Below are 21151 nucleotides of genomic sequence, written 5' to 3'. Positions count from 1 at the left end.
TACGTTTCATTAGTAATTACAACCAGCATCATCAAGCGACAGCCAGAGTTGTGGAGAAATCCTCCTCCTGTTTCGGTCTGAATTAGAGGGTGTAAATGTGATGTCATCAATTTGAGCGAATCAGGGTGCGAAGACCAGAGGTTGTGGGGGGGGGGAGTTAATGTATTCATGTAAATTACAATAGGTACCCTGTACCAGTTGATCTCGCTCAATCCTGGCCTCCGTAGACATGCAGTGCAGTCGGACACCATCCTTCAACGAGGTGACAGATGGCGTAACCGACACTCGTCTTTTTTTTATCCTCCCCTGGCTGTTCATGAGGATAAGGATGCGCATTTAGATGCGCTGGCTTAAACGGCTCAGCATCGCGCGGCGCTCTACATCTCGCCTCATCTCAAGCATTCCATTGGCCTACTGCAAGTCTAGCACAGATTGGCCGTCCTGTGGCAGCCGTCCCTGTTCGGCAGGAGGTTTGTCGCAGCGAAGGCCTGAAAAGTTTGGCGCTCTGCTCGTGACTCATCTCTTTTTTTCCCTCGACGTCTGTTTTACACGAAATACACTCCAATCGCCTGCCAATTATCCGTAATGGTGTGGAAGAATTTGGAGGCATGCTCCACTCATAGCAATAGGAAATTTCCTTGTTCCTACAGGAACAGTACAGGAGGACCCCCTCCCGTTGGTATCGTTAACCACAGCGAGCTGTGTGTGTGCACGAGGCGTTCGAGACGCAACGGCAGTGCTTGCGGGCGCCATTGGCACGTCTAAGAGGATAGAAACATTCACCAAGACGCGTTCCCATCACGAGGGCATTGACCATTGTCAATCGCAACGCTGATGGCCAGGAGGTGCACTGTGAAGTGTGGGCAATGCCACACGAAACCAAACTTTGTGAAGCCAGCCATTCGTTGGCAAGGACTGAAAAAAAAAGTTAATACCTCGGTGGGCTTTGCCCGGTAGGATGGGGATGGTTTAGTTTTATTTGTATATGTTTGGGTAATTTGTTTACCTTTCATGTACTTTGCACTACTGTCATGTTTGTTTACTGTTTGTTGTTGTAACGTTATTACCCCGTGCCCCGACTGGACATCTGTGAAAAGAGCTTTATAGCTCATCGGATTCCTCCTGTAGTATAAATAAATATTCAGATTGCGATAAACATTTTGGAGGACTTCTGCAAAAATATCCCAGAACCATAAGCCAGGAGTGTCCTCGACTGGACGCGACACCCAAATGTTTCCTCCCATCGATAAACTCACACCTGTCACACATCACAGACTGAACTACGACGTGACAATTAAACAGTGGCAATTGGTTGACAATCTTGATGCCGCATCTTGATGCCACACCACTCTTCACTCTTGATGCTGCATCTTGATGCCACACCACTCTTCACTCTTGATGCTGCATCTTGATGCCACACCACTCTTCACTCTTGATGCTCCATCTTGATGCCACACCACTCCTCACTCTTGATGCCGCATCTTGATGCCACACCACTCTTCACTCTTGATGCTCCATCTTGATGCCACACCACTCTTCACTCTTGATGCCACATCTTGATGCCACACCACTCTTCACTCTTGATGCCGCATCTTGATGCCACACCACTCCTCACTCTTGATGCTCCATCTTGATGCCACACCACTCTTCACTCTTGATGCCACATCTTGATGCCACACCACTCTTCACTCTTGATGCCGCATCTTGATGCCACACCACTCTTCACTCTTGATGCCACATCTTGATGCCACATCACTCTTCACTCTTGATAACGCAAAACGCTAATGCTCCTCACAGAAGCGTAATCGAGATTTTACCAATCCACTGCGAATTTAAATTCCCACTTTAAGATCCATTCCTTTCTATAAAAATAAAAGAAAAACCTGAAAGTTACTTGCGACTTAATTGCAAACGTAAAAACAATAACGGTCCTCGTGTAAATACAATTTCCTTCTCTCCCAACGAAATTAGACAATGAATCTCATTGAGTTATACGTTTATCACCCGACATAAAACAGAAAAATAAATAAGCTAAGAAATGTCCTTTTACGTGTTGCAATGTTTTAGAGAAGCGCACCGCCGCGTACTGTCGATGTCGTCTCCGAGGCTCAGGAGCCCCACTGACCTGCGTGAAGTGTCTCTGGTACCACGGTCGGTTACGTATGGTGCAAAAGAAGTTCAACATACATACATTTCATAAAATCAGCACACACACCGCATGCACCGCACGCACAATAATAACGTGGGTGTTACGCAAAAACATCCCACCAATATCAAGTCACCGCACGTGCCCGTTACAGCTCCCCTATCTGAAATTACTTAATTCAGCCAAGTTTGTTATCAGTTGAACCCACAGTAACCAACGCGCATTTACTCAGGTCCACCCTTAACTCCTCGCCTTGAAATCGCATTACCGAGATGCTGCTGCTGTTGCTCAGATGTTACGCAGAGAGGAGCCTTCGCAACATCGCACGGTCATCACCTCCCAGGCAGTGCAAGACGGCGCGCCGTCAACGCGGCGACACTGTTCAATGTCGACCCACGTCAAATTCTGCCGGGCGTTCACGTCAATGCAGTGATGGCAGGAAGGGACGATAAGACACGGGGAGAGTGCAGCTGAGTTTGACTGAATCCCGTAAATCTGGAAGCAGCACGAACCACCACGCTGCTACTGCTGCTGCTTCTGTGGTGCCATCTAACACACGTGGGACTTGACTGCAAGCCCAGCGTGTCGACATGCAGCGATCTCCCAATTTGCCGCCCATTCTCGAATGATTTACATCTATGACACACACACACCCCTGCACAACATTCACATCTGCGATAGTGACATTCTGTACGAAGTGGTAGTGTGGACCGTTGTGAAGATTTATGTATGAAGTTATGTTTTGACTTTGGTGTGATATTTACTGCACAAATCCATACTGTTGTGTAAGTGATAGATTTAAGATGTGTGCGTAAGTGTCATTACGTGATTGCTATGTATGTTAGTGTGTATAGGTGCTCATAAACAGCACTTTCCCCAACAGTCTGTTAAAGGCTATACGGGGAATCTTTGATTTTTTTTATAGGTGCTCACTAACAACACCTGTCTCAACAGTATGTTAAGGCTATTCGGGGGATATTTCATTTTTGTGTATATTCTTGGTATGTTTTTTCTTGTATTATTAACTTATGTAGCTCTCTTTTAAGTGCTTAAGTTTTAAAAGTTAATGGTGTCTTGTAGAAGTGTACACCTAGCCTGGCGTGGGTGATGTGGTTTTTATTTTAATGTTGGTAAGTGTTCAAAAAGAGATTGTATTTGTAGACTTGGGTGTCTGTTATGCGTGTGGCAGTGTGTAAATTTGTTGTATATGTGTGTAGCTGTCTTCGTGTGCGAGTTTATGTATTTAAAAGGGTAGTTGTGTTTGTTTCTGTATGGCAGTGTGTGAGTTTATATGTGTGCAGCTGGGTGTGTCTGTGTGTTTGTTTACATATCTGTGTGTGTAGTTGTGTGTGTGTTAGTTTAATATGTGAATTCCTCTCAACCCCTTATCAGTGCCTACCTTATTATAGACGAATTTAGGATTTATTGATCACCCCGTGCCCTTATAAATATTAACATTCATCCTACAAAGTCCCATCATAAGGGAGAAACATAAGGACGAAAAATATATATTTTGCTCGGCTGTACGGCGTATGGACCTGTAAACTCAATTTCCCTGTACAAGAATACGGGTAAACCGTATGGGTTGACATGTGTGTATGTGTATATAGCTGTATGTCTGCACGGACTAGAGAATGGAGGATGTGGAGATGATATGACTTGCTGATGACTGGTTCCAGTATTGTCAAGATCGCCCTCAATGGAGGAAGCTCGTGAAGGACGCTACTGGGCAGCTGCAGGCAGCCGCCCTCCAACAACAACGGAGGGTAGAAGAGTGACGCTCACAACAATGAGCGGAGCGCAAGGTGGATACAATCAGGCAAGTCGACACAGTGGGGAGCACAGCCGGTGCATCTGCCATTTCATTCAGTCAACCCGTGGCACCTGATGGGCCTGTTCCGGGACCTCCTGCCAGTGAGCTATCGACACTCCACGTGGCCTCCAAGCATGGCACAAGCGCCATGGTGATGTCGCCACTTTGTGGCAAGCCGATTCCCGCTCACGGTCAACACCAATGACCACTATATCTGTACATGTTCTGGGCCTCCCCTAGGTCGACTCAAACGAGTCCCTGGTGCGGTGTGCTCACATCGCCATTAGGGAGACAAAGGCGTCCAGGTGTTGTGCTGGCCACCCACCCCCTCGTGTGCCGTGCCGGCCTTCATAGGTGCTCGCTAACAGCACTTGCCCCAATAGTCTGTTGAGGCTATATTGGAAATCTTTGTGTTCATTTAAATGTGTACGTGTGTGTGTACGTGTGTGTGTACGTGTGTATGTGTACGTGTGTGTGTACGTGTCGCCGCATGTTTGCTCTGTGCATATCAATCGACACCCAAGACCAGCGGTCCCCAACCTTTTTGGCACCAGGGACCGGTTTCGTGGAAGACAATTTTTCTTTCACGTACCTGGGGGGGGGGGTTCATCATTGGGTCTTTCCCCCTTTTCAAAAAAGCTCTCCAGCGACGTTTGTTTTTTACTCATTTTGGCTACTAGGGGTTAGAGCTTGTGGGCTTACCAACACTGTGACTGAGACAAGTGCGCAGTGCGGGAAAGAGGCGCGGACGGAAGTGGCCAATAATAAAATAATGGGGGGGGGGGGGGGGGCACGCGCGGACTCACCGCTCTCACCTCCTGCTGCTGTGCGGCCCGGTTCCTAACAGGCCACGGACCGGTACCGGTTCGCGGCCCGGGGGTTGGGGACCCCTGCCCCAGACAACCCCTTCCAAACGAGATGTCCCATCTCGAGGGGTTTTCCAGGTGAAATATTTTGATATGTAAAATAAATATGTAATTTTAACCAATGTTTGCTCATTGTGGTGAATCATGACACTGGACAGTGATACCTCGCCGGACGCGGAAGGGGGGGGGGTTAAGTTCCTGGAAAATTTCGTGTTGGGCAAAACCGCATTCAACAATTAACATTACAGATATTATGGGAAATATAGGCCTACGTTCCTAGGTCCAAAATCATCGGCCCCTCCGTCTTTGTTTAAGTTATAATTTAAAACATTTCTCCCCTTATCACATACAAAAAAAAACATACAAGGTAAAAGATTATCACGGCTGGCTACGTACGGGGCGAAAGAAGTTCAACATACACACATAAATGAGATATAATTGGGACAAAAACTGAAATAATAACAAAAAGTTAAACTGAAAATGTTTACTTATGATGAATGATGATGACGATGAAGGTGCAGATGATATTCGTGGGGATGTTGTGTAAAGAAGGGGCCTTACAACGTGCAAGAGGGAAACCGCAAGGGGTGGTAGTGGGGAGGGGATATTGTGGCAATATGTTAGTCCGCACCACCTACTTACTGTACTGCACAAGCGCACCGCACACTACTTTTAAACGCGAAGAGATGAGAATCTTACATCTGTGGGATACGTTTTTGCCGGTATCCAAAATTATAAAAAAATTATAATAGGTTTTACCCTTTCTGGCAATACAACAGGAGGTGTTAAGATGTTCCAACACCAAAAAGGTACTTTTTTCAAGGCATCAAGTCTGCATTAACCACACGTACTTGTGGTGAACATGCAAACAAACATGCTCTGATAATATACCATTCTTTATGGCCTTGGCAAACCGCGTACAGCTGAAAAACATTGCCCTCATGTTCCGGAAAACGTAACTCGAAAAGCAAACCATGGTACTGTATAGCCATAACACGCGTTCGAGAAAGCAGCAATGGGTAAGGTATGGCCGTATACAAGTGCTGCTGTGCTCACAGCACTCAACTCGCAATCACAACGTCGGGAGTTCAAATCCCACATTGCATCGACTCAGCCCGTCATCCTTCCAGGAATCGATACACTACCGCTATGCTAATTTACCCAGGGAAGCCTCATTAGGAGGGTGGTGCCAAGTCTTTCACAATTGGGGGTGGTAATGATGCTGCTTTGTGTAATCCCGCACCTCCGATAAGCACGCTTGGTTACGTAAGGTGCGAAAGAATTCCAACATACACACAATCGAGTAACTTTGCAGGTAATCATTGGCATTGGGATTATGTGGCCAATATCAGTTATGTTCTACGTTTAGTTTTAGTCGTGGGAGAAAACCGGAGAATCCGGTTGATGCCCTTGCAGGACAGGGGACGACCGCAGAATCTCCACACAGAAAGGCACCCAAGTTGGGAATGGAACCCAGATCCTTCTTGCTGCGTGGCACGAGTGTCACCACGTCTGCCACCCTAAATGACCACCACTTTGTAGGAGGCCAATGTGCTTGTTCTATCCATAGTCTGGCTCTTCCGCCATAGCAATGGGGAATGTCCACTACTGGCTCCGAGCCAGCCAGGGATGACAGGCGCCACGATACCCCCTTGCTTGTCTGAGCATAAGCAACGCCACGGCTCTGAGCGGCCGGTGCCAGACGACGGGAAAAAGCTGCTTGCTCCCTTTTCCCCCGCACTCCTACCTCGAGCAGCATCTCGGGGTCGATGAGACCGGGGAACGGCGGCAGCACCAGGTGGCCGCCCCCCTCGCACGGCACCACCGCTCGGCCCTCTTCCTCCTGCTCCTCCTCCTCCTCCCCGTGGCGTGCGAGCGGGGACGGCGGCGATGGCGATGCTGGCGATGCTTCTTCTTCTTCAACTGTGGCGAGGCCGGCTTCCGCGACCGAACCCGGCGCCGCGTCTGCCTCGTCCGCGGGAGACGAGGACGTGGAGCTGGGCCGACGTGGGGCGAACAGAGGTGGGGACGACGCAGCCGGGCAATCGGCCGGCACCACGACAGCCAGAGGGCTATTCCATGGCTCCTTGTGGTGCCAGAGGTGACACTCGTCATAAGGGAGCTGCTCCTCGGGTAAGAGTTGCTCTCGAGGAAGGAAGGGAACGAACTCCAGCTGCTGGGCTGAGGGGGAGCTGCTGCTGCTGCTGCTGCTCGTGCTTCTGCTGCTGCCGCTGTCGATGGCATTGGTGAGGGTCTGGTCTGGCGGGGGTGGCGAGCTCCTCCCCGTGGTGTCCAGCTCTGTGAGGACGGGAATGTTCTCAGAAAAGGCTCACAGCACTTACAGCCTGGCTCGAGGCTGCCCACAGATGAGCGTGGTTGGCTACGTACGGCGTGAAAGAAGTGCAACAACAACAATAAATAGAGCACTACCCTGTGATTCACGTTTCGGTCCGTATATTCTCCGCGATGCTGCTCATGGTTTATTTTGTGTTGTGTAAATTACGTACATTTGCGTCCAACCAGACCCGTGTCTCAACAGGGAGGACCCTTGCCTGCGAACATCTGGCTCGCAGTGCACCAGCATTCAAGAAAGCAGCCCGATACTCCTGAGACACTGCTCTAGAGTTTGGTTTTGTGTTAAACTCCTACTAATCTAGCTGAATATTTCGCTATGTTATATATATGAACACACAGAAGGCTGTGTGGCTGATGGGATTTTGAAAAAAAAAACACCTGTATTTTTTTTTGCCGAAGAGACCGATATGAGGAGGATGGGTAGGTGTGGTGGCTGCTTAGTTATTTTGTTACCACCCAACGCTCGTTTGTGCGTGAGACACTTTGGCCCTTTTTTTTAACAAAACGTAACAATGGATGCTCGACAATGGGGGGACACACGCTTTGTTCGCAGTCACACAGCATTCTGTCAGTTAGCAGGTGGATTAGGTAACTGAGGAGTTACAGAGGGATTTCCACGACCGTGTTTATTTTATCGGAAAATGGTGTGAATGGACTGAATGAAGGACCTGGAAGAAAGGGAGCTGGACTTTTCACCTCTAAGGTCAAAAGAGGAGCCAGAGCAGGCTCTGTTGTTTATGGGCGGCAGAGAGCATTGCCTAACAGCCTCTTGACAGCCCAACGGATCACACGCAGTAAACTCTAATGGCGGTTTACTCTTTCCATATGAATTACGTATGTACGTACATACGTATGTTCAACTTCTTTAGCACCGTAATAGGAGATGTGGGGAAGGACAACAAACTAAACACAAAACACTGTTTTGAATAAATGCGTTTTCTATCTAGATTTAAAAGTGCATAGCTCCAATGGCTTCCTAACATCGGAAGGAAGAGCATTCATTGACCTTAACCTATCCTCCACCTGCAGCGTACGGCCTGTTTAAATCAGCTGGACAGACTAGCACATTGGTCTAACGTAGTACAGCATCCAGAGAATATCTCGGCATGAAGCTGTGAGGGAAAACTCAGGAATTTCAACAAATCTGGCCCTCAACCAATCACCACTGCCGCCCTCTGGACACCCTGACCCCCCTTCCACACCGCAGTCCCATAAGCTCCTCGCCACTCAGCTCCCCATCGAGCAGCCCACAAGAGTGACCCTTAACCAAGCCCCCGCCCCTCCTGCCTCACCACTCCCACAGTTAACAGAGACAAGACATTACTCACCTGCCACGGCGATAAACAGCTGGACAAAAATTTTGTACCGAGTTGCAGATTTACAGTGCTTGAATGCGTATTGGCTCAAATGTATCGATGTCTTAAAATATGCCTGGGGGTGGGGTGGCAGCGGGGGGGAGGAAGGGGAATCTCAAAAAATAAATCCACAGCCATTGGCTACACGGAAAGGAAAACGAAACGGCGCATTGCTTTCCAGAGGTTCAAGGGGGGGATAAATCGGATGGTGAGATTTTGAAGAAGGAAGCGCGACCGTATGGGATTGTAGCCCATCAAGAGCGAGGGCCCTGCCCGAGGAGGTTGGTTCTGGAATGGCCCTGAGGCCAAAGAAGTTGAGACTGGAAACAGAAGGGGGAGCCTGAGGAATCTGGTTGTAATCACCAGCGAAATGTCACGGTACTCAAATTAGAAACGTTGTGGGTTTACTCTCCAACACACCAGGTTGCTGAAGTCGTAACTAATTGGCACGTTTTGATTCGTGACAAACCTTACTAATTGGCTGTGTCGAGTGGTGGTGGGTTAACGACACATTTATATTTTCGCGATCTAACCCATACAACCTTTATTGTGATTAATTTTGGTCACGAAAGCATACGCATTAAACTAAGGGAGATCATTTCCAATATGTTCACTCAACATTTGGAGACATCTGTTGGAGGGACACAACGGGAAAACATGAGCGTGTGTGTGTGTACCCAGGCCAGGTGTTCCCGATGGGCAGCGGTAGTGCACTGGTTAGCGCACTGTGCTACAAACCCGGAGACCCAGGTCCGATTCCTGCTCACGGTCACCATCAGTAACGAGTATCTGAACTGCTCCTAGGCCTCCCCTATGTCAACTCGGTCTCAAAATTAGTGCCTGGTGTGGTATGTAAACCTCTCCACTGGGGAGACAAAGGCGGCCGGGCGTAAGTGCTGGCTACCCACTTCCGCTTCAAGGGTACTCGCTAACAGTACTTGCCCCAAAAGTCTCTTAAGGCTATATGGGGGGTCTTCGTCTTTGGTATTCCCATATAAATAGAAATAGATGGAGATTAACCCACTTGCTGTACTGCCATAGCCTGGTAAGTCAGGAGATGGTGACCTCGACACCCACGGGATGGGAGATACATAAAATGTTTGTGTGATCCGCTAACCCCTGCCTCCACAGTGCTGGATTACAGGCACGTGCCACCACCACAAATACATACAGGACAATGTTAAACGTAAAAAAGTAACCTCTCGATTATCTGTGGGCGTATTACCCGGGTTGGAGATTTACTGTGCTTATGAAAAAATAAAGTAAAAAAGGAATGTTCTAGAATATATATTTTAGTTTTGTGAAAACTAGGATTCATATCCAAAACAAACTGTAAACTTTTTAAAATTTTACCAGGTAAGGCCCACTGGGCAATGTAGCTCTTTTTCAGAAGCGACCTGGTCACAAATGATAGCTCAACGAAGTGGCTTATCACGTGGCCATTTATAGCAGATAAATACACTAAATGCATGTTCATTATAAATGTCGAGGGGGAAACCGGAGGATCCGGAGAAAAACCCACGTGAAAACGGGGAGAACATGCAAACTCCAAATATACAGCAGGTGTCAGGATCAAGCACACGACCTCCTGCATAGCAGGCAAGATAGTTAACATCTCGTCACAGAGAGCGTCCTGCCCTCTAACATCAGAAGTCCTCCAGCATTGATTCAAGTAAGCCTGACTGCTGAGACTGCATTTTTTGCTCGTTTACCTAGAAAAGCCTCACCGAGTCTCAACAGATAGGAGGGTCCTGCCAGGTTTTTGATGTAGGGGCGATGTTGCTGCTGCTGCTGTGTGATCCCAATAGAGTAATGCGCACCCACACAGACCAGGGGGAGAACATACAAACTCCTCATAGAAAGGCGCCAGAGTCAGTAATAAAACCCAGGTGCGCCATCCTGCCGCCCAAACGTCGAAACACGGCCCAGAGTTTGCTTGTGTTGAAGCAATGCTACTGAGACGTTTCGCTTCCCAGAAGGCTGTGTGGGTGGCGGAATGTGTACAACCGGCGCATTTTCTTCATGTGGAGGGGCACTATGGGCTTATTTGTTTTGGATATATTATTAGCTGCTATTCACTTCTTGCAAGGTCAGCGACTAAACACAGCAAACATCTCGCTCAGTAAACGTAAACAGCTACTTTGTATTTTTCGGGTGCCAAGCTGCATTGAAACGTGTTTTCGTATTTTTCTCTCGTGTTTAACACTTTACCATACCTAATGTGTTTTCAGAGAATAATGACCTCATTCTGGGTTTTCTTTATATGCCAGTTTACATTTGCTTAGCAATATCCACGTGTATATTTAAATTGGGGTACCCCTCCCATATCACCCCGGGCAATCGAGAGTCCACTCGTGAACTTGAGACAGGAAGTCTGTCTCTACGCCCACCAACACGTTAGGATGTTGAAAACAATAACCTGTAGCTCTCTGCACACTGGCGACTCCCGCAACCTATAATGTGTACGACGTACGTTCTGACGGTAATACCTTCAACGGGAACAAGTCAGGTGCGTGGGTTAACAAGGAGCGGAGGCTACGGACCAATGCTGCTAGGCATTCTGCCGACCTTGATGAAGTACATCGGAGACGAAATGCGGCTGAGCTTGAGCAGCTGTCTCAGCCGAGACGGGTATTGTTCAAGTGAGCGCTCCTTTCCAAAGTAAAATAAGCAGGCAATATAAGCCTGATGAAATATGATAAGAATAGGTTTTACCCTTTCTGGCAATAAAACAGGTGTTATGATATTCAAACACCAAATAGACAAATCATACTTGTGGCAAAACATGAAAACAAACATGCTACGATAATGTACGCATTGCCTTTGAAACTGATTGGCCTACACCAGAGACAGCCCTCCTTATGGCCTAGTCTCACCACCAGTGTTCGACCAGAGAACGCCAACAGGCGAACAGTATAACGACAATGCAAGCATCAGAACACTTACAAGTGAGCTATAATTACATCTCGGGTCGAGCAGTTTTTTTGCCAAAAAAATCCCATAGATATAAACAATATGCCTCCATCACGTATCTATCTCATCAGCCACACGGCCTTTTGTGAGTGCATAATTTTTTGCAGCATTGGTTCAACACGGGCAAACTCTGGACCGGTTTAACATTCAGTGAGTAAACTTAATGTTATTTATCGTGTGTGGGGGGATATATTCAACGAAGGAGGTTATCATATTACGTATAGTCTCTACAATGACGCCAATTATTATTGTCTTATGCATTACTTTCCAAAGGTTTCTTAAACTCGATATGCAACCTTATTTGCAAAGAATGTCCGTACTTTGAAGATTTCAGTAACTTGCAAAAACTGGAAAAATAAAAACCCTTTAACCATCCAAGAGAAGATTTGCCTCCTGGTCAATATTTGTTGCAAATGAATCGATAAAGAAGCACAACCGATTTCTTGCAAAGGAATATTTAGTGAAATTGGTTGATTATATTGCACAAAGACAAAGATCCCCCATATATCCTTAACAGACTGTTGTGGAAAGTGCTATTAACGAGCACTTATGAAGGCCAGAAAAGCACACAAGGGGGTGAGTGGCCAGCTCCACGCCCAGGCGCCTTTGTCTCTCTAGTGGCGATGTTTTTACACATCGTACTAGATATTCAATTGAGGCTGAGTCGATCTAGGGAAGGCCCAGGACCGGTTCAGATAATCGTCACAGGTGTGATCACCGTGAGTGGGAATCGAACTCGGGTCGCCGGGTTCGTAGCACAGCACGCCAACCTCTGCACTTCCACTCCGTGGCCCTCTAGCACATCAAGGCTGTGCCGGGTCTACAAAGTGCCGTGGCACTTCGGAGTGCATACTTCATTTACATTCCAACTCGTAAACGCACAGACAAAACAAGGCAGGACAGCACAGGAAACTGCAAGACTGAAAACTAGACAGCAGACAGACAGATCAACAGATACACATATAAATAAATGGCAGGTTTGGTTCAGAATGAATGCTTCAGATAACAAGCCGGTTTGGATAAGAATTAAGTGCTGTCGAATAGCACCACAACAAACAAGAAAAGGAAATAAAGTCTGCAGACCCAGTATGTGCGCAATAATAATATCGCAATTAATCACAAAATTAATATTCATCGCCTGGTCCCTACACTGTGGGATGAAGCCTCTCCTCATGCCCTGTCAGTCGTTGGGGATTGTTTGACCGTACTTCACCACGCAGGCTTGGGCGAGTTGGTGAAGGAGAGGCCATCAGCGGTCTATAAATTACACGCCACTGATGTAGCCATAACCACTTATGGATCTCAAATAGCCAGGTTCTTGGCTCAGTGCACTAACCGCTGCGCCACCGCTCCCCCCCTCGGATTGTGAGTGTATGTTGCTGTTGTTGCGAACCGTGGTGATGCAACGCGGGCAAATCAACAACACGTGAGCGATTGTAACGCGATCGATCGTAACGCGAGCGATCATACCGTGAGGCATCGTAGCGTGAGCCATCATGGCAGCGATTGATCATAAAGCAGGCAATCGTAACGCGAGCGATTGTGGCAGCGGGTGATCGTGGCAGCGAGAGATGGTGGCGCGATAGATTGTGGTCGCGAGAGATCGTGGCAGTGAGAGATTGTCACGCGAGCGATCGTAACAGAGTGGGCGAGCAATCAGGGCTTCGCTTCGCATGAACCAGACGGAAAATGTAAATTTTTGTGCAATTGTTAGTGAAAATGTGACGATCGATCTCTTCGCTAACAACGACAGGAAACGCTGGCCGTACTTTTTTCAGCCGTGTCGTCAAGGTGTGTAGCTCTTGAATGTCCTCAGTTTCAGAGAAGGGCTTAGTGGAGTTGCACAGGTCCATCCTACCTTGTGTATGCACTAGAAAACTAAACCATTTTTTATTTCACCAGATAAGGCCCTCTGAGCTATATAGCTCTTTTTCAGAAGCGACCTGGCAACAAATGATAGCTCAACAAAGTGGAAATTAATGATAGCAGCCAAATACTCGTGTTTTTTAAATGTGGAGGGGAAAACCGAAGGGATCAATCCCACGATCTCCTGCATATCAGGCGAGGTAGTGAACATCTCACCACCGTGGCACCCAGGTGTAGCCCTTTTGTTAATCGACTACTGGGTGAGGGCCTCTCCATGCTATTATCATGGAAATGGTGTGAGCATGCTTCCCCACGCTGGTCAGTGCACGTTGGTGAAAGGCATCAGGGCGCCCAGTGACCGGTTCAGACATCACTCGCCACTGAAGTTAGCCATGGATGAGAACTCAGGTTTGGCGGGTTCGTAGTGTACTGGGTTTGACCCGAGCACTCTTGGGTTGCGGCATTCCTGTTCAGGTGTCAGAAATGAATTTTTACTGAGATCTGGTGGTATTATGTTTAAACTTTATTACAGTATGCTGCACAGTGCTGACAAGAAATAAATCCAAGGCTGGTCTGTACAGACGGTGGCAATCCTACTGACGACGATTATGATGATGATGGTGGTGACCCGTTCTTGACAAAATTCTAATTGTCGCCGAAAACAATGTGTCGCTACAACAAATGGCCAACTCACGCTGGAAGAAGGCGCGGGCACGCAGGTACCCCACGCTCAGCCGCAGCACGGACAGCTTGTCCAGCTTGGCAATGGCGGCCGGAGGCAGAGGGAGGGCGGCCGCAAGATCCTCCATCTCCGAGTTGAGGCGGTCCCGGTGCCTCTTGCTGGCATTGTTATGAATGCCTTCGCCTATCAAGAACTTGGGCCTGAGGACGTGCAGACATCAACATGCGGTCAACGGTTGGGGATTTCCATTGCGAACAAACCCTGGCAGATTTTCTCAGTCAACACCAAGTCTATCAAAACTATACAGTTAACTGTAATGAAGCTCAAAGCAACACGGGGACCAAATGTTGACCAAAATAATTTCCTGCTTCCAGAACATAAATGCCAATTCCGCACTGTCTTGGTAAAACACGGACAGGTGGCGATCTGATGACCAACTCAGACTGTGCCGGTCAATATGGGTACGAAGCCACCATATCACTACTACATTTTGTTGTCTTCTTCTTTATTTCTGTTAATTGTACTAATTGTTTTTGCTTTAGTTTTCTGTGAACGTCTCTGTATGTACATAAATTTAACTTGATGCTCGCATTTTCAGTGTCTAACTTGGGGGGATCTAGGATGACCAACCTGTCCAGGTTTGACGTGAACAGTCCAGGAATTGGCACCTCTGTGTTCGGGGCAGCAGGAATCGATTTTCACCGAGATCTGGTACTGGTGTTGCGGTATTGAACTTGTTTAAAGTGCAGTGCTGATAACAGACCTCGGACTCGCCGAGATATACATGCGGGTTTCGTCTGTGGAAAAGGTGGAAATCCGAGGGCGAGCAGTGGGCGCAGTGGTTTTTCACACTGTACTCTGAACCCATGACTAACATCAGTGGTGAGCGATATCTGAACCTGTCCTAGGTGACCACTTCACCAACGAGCACTGACCAGCGTGGTGAAGTATGGTCCAACAACCCCCCCAGGGACTGCCGCAGACTGGGGAAGATTATATGCAGGAGTGGATTGACAAAGGGCTGTTATTATTATACCGGCCGATCCCTGCAGGAGGCATTCTACAGTGCAGTGAAATGCACACACTCTGGTTAGCACAACGAGTTTTTGTCGCTTTCGTGTCCCTGATAATGATGGTGGTGAAGTCCTTACACTGTAGCATGCTGTCGGGGGTGCCTGTGGCGCCCCTCACAACCATTTACGGCCTTCGGCCAGGAAAGTCATGAACAAAAATTGCACACGAACGACGCATTCACACAAGCACCCGATGCTCCGTTTTCAAGTTTTAAAATGAAACATCTTTCAATTGTATTATGTTTTGAATTAGATCACTTTATTTCTTCATTAAAAGCTGATATCATTTTACATCTGGAAGACTTCATTGAAAAGGACATGTCATGTGAATTTTCTCTCGTCGTTAAGTAGATGTCCTTGCTGGGGGTTCGGTTCGATGCGGACTTTCACCTGTTTGGGATTGCGGGGTCGTGATAAGGCGACATAGAGCTAGCCGTGCGAGAAGACCGTCATCAGCAGATCGATTCCAACGTAATAGAACGTCTGTCCCTGCGCATCCGTCGTTCATGCAGGGAGCGAGTAGGTTTGCAGCGCCCCCCGCATAAAAACGACGGAAAGTGCAGCGTTCATCACAGATAGATAAAGTTGTGCACTTAAAAAGAGTATAAGAGTATTATTATTATAATCACAGCATAAACTTTGCTGACGGTAGAGGTGCATGCAACACCTGATTAAGAGCTGCGAGATCCATCGCTGTTCTTGCAAATAAACTTTCAGAAGTACCCGAGCATTCACAACCCTTCACAAATCAACGCACGTTTTAGATTGTCAAAAGGGTGAGTGAGCGCATATTTGAAACGCGGCGTTTACACGGGGTGTAAAACGGCACAATTCGGCAAGCGCTCAAACTTAAGGAGGTTTAAATGCAAGAGGTTGGCGATGCTTCTCAGCCATGAAACGTTGCACTCCGTGCTCTGCAGTTTAATGCTCGTCTGTGCGTGCCACCAAAGGGACACGCATGCAGTAATTTCACTGGCAAAACTATATTTGCACAAGAAAGGACCCAAAGTCCACAGATAACGAAGAAAGGCAAATCATTGTTATGTTCCAGCTGGTACAATGCGACATTGTGACATGCCTCAAGCATCCCACAGTCAAAGTAAAATGGGAAAAACAAACCTCTAACTGAAGTAATTGTGTGCGGTAATTCCTCAAAAAACATACCAACTGAATCAAATCGCAGTATTTTATATAACAAGAGCACAAAGTACTTGACTTAAAAATACACGGTGAGTGTGTAAGTGCTCCTCGTGGACTGCATAATTATTTGTTCTTGATCTCTGTGATTGTGAAATACCGCGATGACTGAATTGCATCTCACGCTCGACTACAAAGTATTTGCACTAAGGTGAAGAAGGCTGTCCTAAGGTGGCAGCTACTCAGGAATCAGAGCTGAGCCGGCAACGCTAACCTCCTAGGTTTGAATCTGGGTTCCAGTGAGTCGATGCTCCCTAACAGTCACCAATGACTGCACACATATATATCATTAAACCAGGTGTTAACTTCATTCGGCTAAATCCTTGCTATATATATTAACGTGTCTTCACACACTCACACTCAAGTGAGTCAGAACAGCCGACATGCCGCGGCTGCATAGCTCTGAGATTTAAAATGATCGGTTTGGCTGTCATGAGACAAACAATCTCAAAGCAGAGTGTGCTAGAGTGAGACCACTACTTATGTGTGGAATATGTGGGTCACTTGAAATCCTCTGAACATTCTTAGATGCAGCCGTTCTCAGAAAGCAGGCGATGTACTTACTCTGCAATATGTACGGATATATTATTTGCCTCGTGACATTATTCCGAAAGCACAATTAGAATCAGTTGGGAAACAGGACAACAAATAATCTTGAGAGGTAACAACTGATATGTGTCAGTTTAACACGTAGGATTACGCGACCAATATCAGCTATAATACAGTTTTATGGGTTATATCGCGATATAACTAACAAAAACCTGTATTTTGGATAACATGTGTTGCTGTATTTTAAGGGGCCATCCATTTAGTACGGACGCAAAAATCTGTCAAAACCTGACCCTCCCCCCTTCCTGTACGCACGCGTACTTTTTACCCCCCCTACCTGCGAATGTACGCTTGACGCACCCCCCCCCCCGAATCCTATAGAACGGCCGATATTTAATCCACGCAGAAACGATCATGGATTAATAATATTAACGTGTTTAAGGAAACATGTAGTCCACCGCCGGACTATCTAACTCATTTGAAGGCCAATGTAGACAAATTATTATCGAGGCTTCACCCCCCCCCACCCCCGTTTCCTATGCGTACATTGTCAGTAGACCCCCCCATACGCAAGCGTACGCATTTCGGTTAACCCCCCCTCCCCCCTCCATGCATACGTACTAAATGGATGGCCCCTAAATGGGAGATTCTGGTTTTAAATATTATCCCAAAATATCTATGGGTAACTTATTTGCTTTCTACACAATGGAAAATCTCGATGACTTACACTTGCCAGCCAAATATTAGATGTCATATCCACTAACATGGTTGCAGGGAGTGGTGGCGCAGTGGTTAGTAAACCACACTGAACCCAGCGAGGCGAGTCTGCTCTCCATCCATCGCTATTGTGAGTAATGCGAGAGTGAGTCTGAGTGTGAACTCGCAAGAGCGCGAGGGATGGCGATAGACAGTTGTTGATACTATTATGAAGATAAGCCACACATGTATGCACTTTATACGTGTTGCTGGATACCACAACCCATCTGATCTGTCACGCACAACTCAGAGCGACACGGTGGGACAGTGGCAACACTTGTGCCTCACAGCAACAAGACCCTGGGTTCGATTTCTGACTCGGGTTGCCTTTGTGGAGTTTGTATGTCCTCCCCTCACCGCTCTGAAATGGGTTCCCTTACAGTTTCCTCCCATAGCTAGAAAATAAAACACACTGTTACTATTATTAGCCAAATATTCCAATGGTAAAACTACAATTACTTGCGAATTTCCCAGTTGGGAGTACACAAAGCAACATTGCTCCGCACTGTCAACAATTGGCAGGACCCTCCAGAACAAGAGTCTTGGGACTCAGTGAGGCTTTCCTGGGTTAACAAGCGCAATGATAATAAACTCATGATCCCATACCTGTCAACCCATACGCTTTACCCGTATTCTTGTACAGCGAAATTGAGTTTGCAGGTCCATACAGCGTACAGCCGTTTCAATACGGGTAACAACATTTTATTTGTGTTTCTCCCTTGTGATGGGACTTTGTAGGATGAACGTTGAGATTTGTAAGGGCACGGGGTGACCAATAAGGTGTGAATTGGTCTGTAATGAGGTAGGCACTGATAATGGGTTGACAGGTATGTTGATCCAAGACTTGCCCACCCAAATTCCCAACACAGTACTAGGGAGTACTTACTTGGCTTCCATCATAACAATGCAGTCCATTCGGTGGGTTCCTGACTGGATGATGGCGAAGACTCTAACGAGTGATGTCAGTACTGACACTGCACGAGCAGTGGACAGCAGTCAACAGCGACGTGGTGGACGCGCAAGGAGTTAACGGTGATCGCAGTCGAGCGCCGTGCGGCTGAGAGAGCGTACCCAGCGAGGTGGTGGGTGACCTGGAGCCGCTACCACGTCGCTGCAGTGGTCAGCAGCAACAACAACAGCACCCACACACCCACGCTGGGCTCGTGCTCACGGCACGGGGAGGTTATTGACCATACTTCACCGCACTGGGCCGACTGTTTTACGCCCCCCACTGAAACCCGGCGCTCACCCAAACACGGACGGCTTCTTTCTCTTCCTCGCCGCGTATCTCTCCGCGCTCATGTCCGATGTTTCGAGCTCCCCTCCTGTCTCGCCTCCTCTCCTTCTGCCGTCTGCGCGGCAGCGCCGGTCTCTTTTGCTCTCCGCAGCAGCAGTAGCAAGCAGCGGCTGCTCGTAGCCTCAATCCTCTTCACGCTGCAGCATTGGCCGTGGGAGCGAGAGGCCGTGAGAGAGAGACAGAGGCCGTGAGTGACAGAGGCCGTGAGTGAGAGGCCGTGTGAGAGAGAGTGACAGAGGCCGTGTGAGAGAGACAGTGAGTGAGAGACCGTGTGAGAGAGAGACAGTGAGTGAGAGACCGTGAGAGAGACAGAGGCCGTGAGTGACAGAGGCCGTGAGTGAGAGACCGTGAGAGAGAGAGAGAACTGTGCGAGTGAGAGAGCCCGTGTGAGTGCTTGCTGCGCCAGGCCGTGCGATCTCGTCTGCGTTGAGTTGTGAGCCACTGAGCCGCCCTCCCCCCCTGTCGCGGATTTTGTGTTTGTCTCGAGCCTGTGGAGTCTCCTCCTCCACCCCTCCCCCCCACCACCGCCTCTGGCCACAGCGGCTGGGGCGGGGGGACTACCGCTGCTACCGCTGTCAGGCGTGGTGGTGGTGGCGATGGGGTTGTGTGGTGGTGGTGGCGATGGGGTTGTGTGGTGGTGGTGGTGGCGATGGGGTTGTGTGGTGGTGGTGGCGGTGGGGTGCGTGATGGTGGTGGTGGCGATGGGGTTGTGGTGGTGGCGATGGGGTTGTGTGGTGGTGGTGGCGATGGGGTTGTGTGGTGGTGGTGGTGGCGGTGGGGTGTGTGATGGTGGTGGTGGCGATGGGGTTGTGGTGGTGGCGATGGGGTTGTGTGGTGGTGGTGGTGGTGGCGATGTGGTTGTGTGGTGGTGGTGGCGATGTGGTTGTGTGGTGGTGGTGTAGATGGGGTTGTGTGGTGGTGGCGATGGGGTTGTGTGGTGGTGGTGGTGGCGATGGGGTTGTGTGGTGGTGGTGGCGATGGGGTTGTGTGGTGGTGGTGGCGATGGGGTTGTGTGGTGGTGGTGGTGGCGATGGGGTTGTGTGGTGGTGGTGGTGGCGATGGGGTTGTGTGGTGGGGTCACCAGGCCAAGAGGGATTTGTTTCGAGGGCTTTTCCTCGCCCCCCCTTCCCCGGCATTCACCACCACGCTCGGGTTTCGTAAGCGGTAGTTGCGCACGCACATCGCATTCAGCAACACTCACACACACTTCACGATTACACTTTGTTTTGTACCAGGTACGGCCCACTGAGCTGCTCTATTCAGTAGTTCTTTTTCAGAAGCGACCTGCCTATCACAAGCGATAGCCCAACGAAGTGGCTCGTCATTATATGTACATTCATATCAGCAGCCAAATATTCTAAACGCGTGGTGATGTTGATTTTACATGTGGAGGGGAAAAACCGGAGGACCCGGAGAAGAATCCACGCGACCACGGGGAGAGAGAGAGGCGCAAACTCCGAATGTTACAGCAGTCAATGACCGGGATCGAACCCACGGTCTGCTGTCTACCAGGCGCGGTAGTCAACATCTCGGAATCGTGGCGCTGCAAAGGCGCAGCTCTGCAACTGCCTGCTCGCGTCACTGCTGGTGGGAAGGGCCTCCTCGTAACTTTAGAGGGCTCTTGGAGAGTATGTGGTCTACTCGTCCACGCTGACATTAAAAGATTTGGGCGTACGGTCCAGGGGCGCAACTCCCTGTTTCAAGGGGAGGGGGGCTACGCATGATCCGACTGTGGCCCCCCTCCTCTCTCCCGACTCACTTTTACTGAAATAGCGACTATGGATGTTTTTAACCCCGTACACAATAATATGTTAGGCAATATCTATATATAACATTTTAGTTTCACCGTGTTTTGGGTTTAAGGAAGACAGTCTCACAGCGATAATATTGATAACATTTAAAGGTGCAATAGTCACGAGTTCTCGTGCGTCTTGCTTTCATGCCCAAGTCGGTGAGCCAGCGAGCCTGGTGGTGCTCAGCAACAAACACCGGCAGTTTTTGATTTAAAGCGTTCGTGACTGCAGGGATTCATCTTCTTGGTTCTTTCGGTAAAGTCACGTAGAAGGGAAGTAATAAAATAATAAAAATAAAACATAATAAAATTATTCTCACGACGTTTCGGCCACAACGCAAGCAGCCGTCCTCAGGTGCGCCTCTGGGGCGTCCCCACGTTTTACCCCGCCACACGCGACCTATCGATGGGACACGCTGCTGTGACAGAAG

General features: G+C 48.4%; 1 protein-coding gene across 3 annotated transcripts in view; it reads right to left on the bottom strand.

Moving 5' to 3' along the window:
- LOC144948704 (aryl hydrocarbon receptor-like) overlaps positions 1–19389 on the bottom strand; it is a 43385-nt gene extending 23996 nt beyond the window's left edge. For all 3 annotated transcript variants that reach the window (XM_078878382.1, XM_078878384.1, XM_078878383.1), the window contains exons 1-3: positions 18881–19389; positions 14069–14256; positions 6573–7123 (exon numbers count right to left, since the gene is read on the bottom strand). In XM_078878382.1, coding sequence (XP_078734508.1) covers positions 6573–7123; positions 14069–14256; positions 18881–18933 — 792 coding nt within the window. In that variant the 5' untranslated portion in view covers positions 18934–19389. The remainder of the gene's footprint in view (positions 1–6572; positions 7124–14068; positions 14257–18880) is intronic.
- Between the last annotated feature and the right edge of the window lie 1762 nt (positions 19390–21151).

This window comes from Lampetra fluviatilis, chromosome 50 (genome assembly GCF_964198595.1).
Source record: "Lampetra fluviatilis chromosome 50, kcLamFluv1.1, whole genome shotgun sequence".
In the NCBI taxonomy this organism is placed as follows: domain Eukaryota; kingdom Metazoa; phylum Chordata; class Hyperoartia; order Petromyzontiformes; family Petromyzontidae; genus Lampetra; species Lampetra fluviatilis.
Note: the sequence above shows the minus strand (reverse complement) of the source record. Positions and strands in the feature narration are given on the sequence as shown.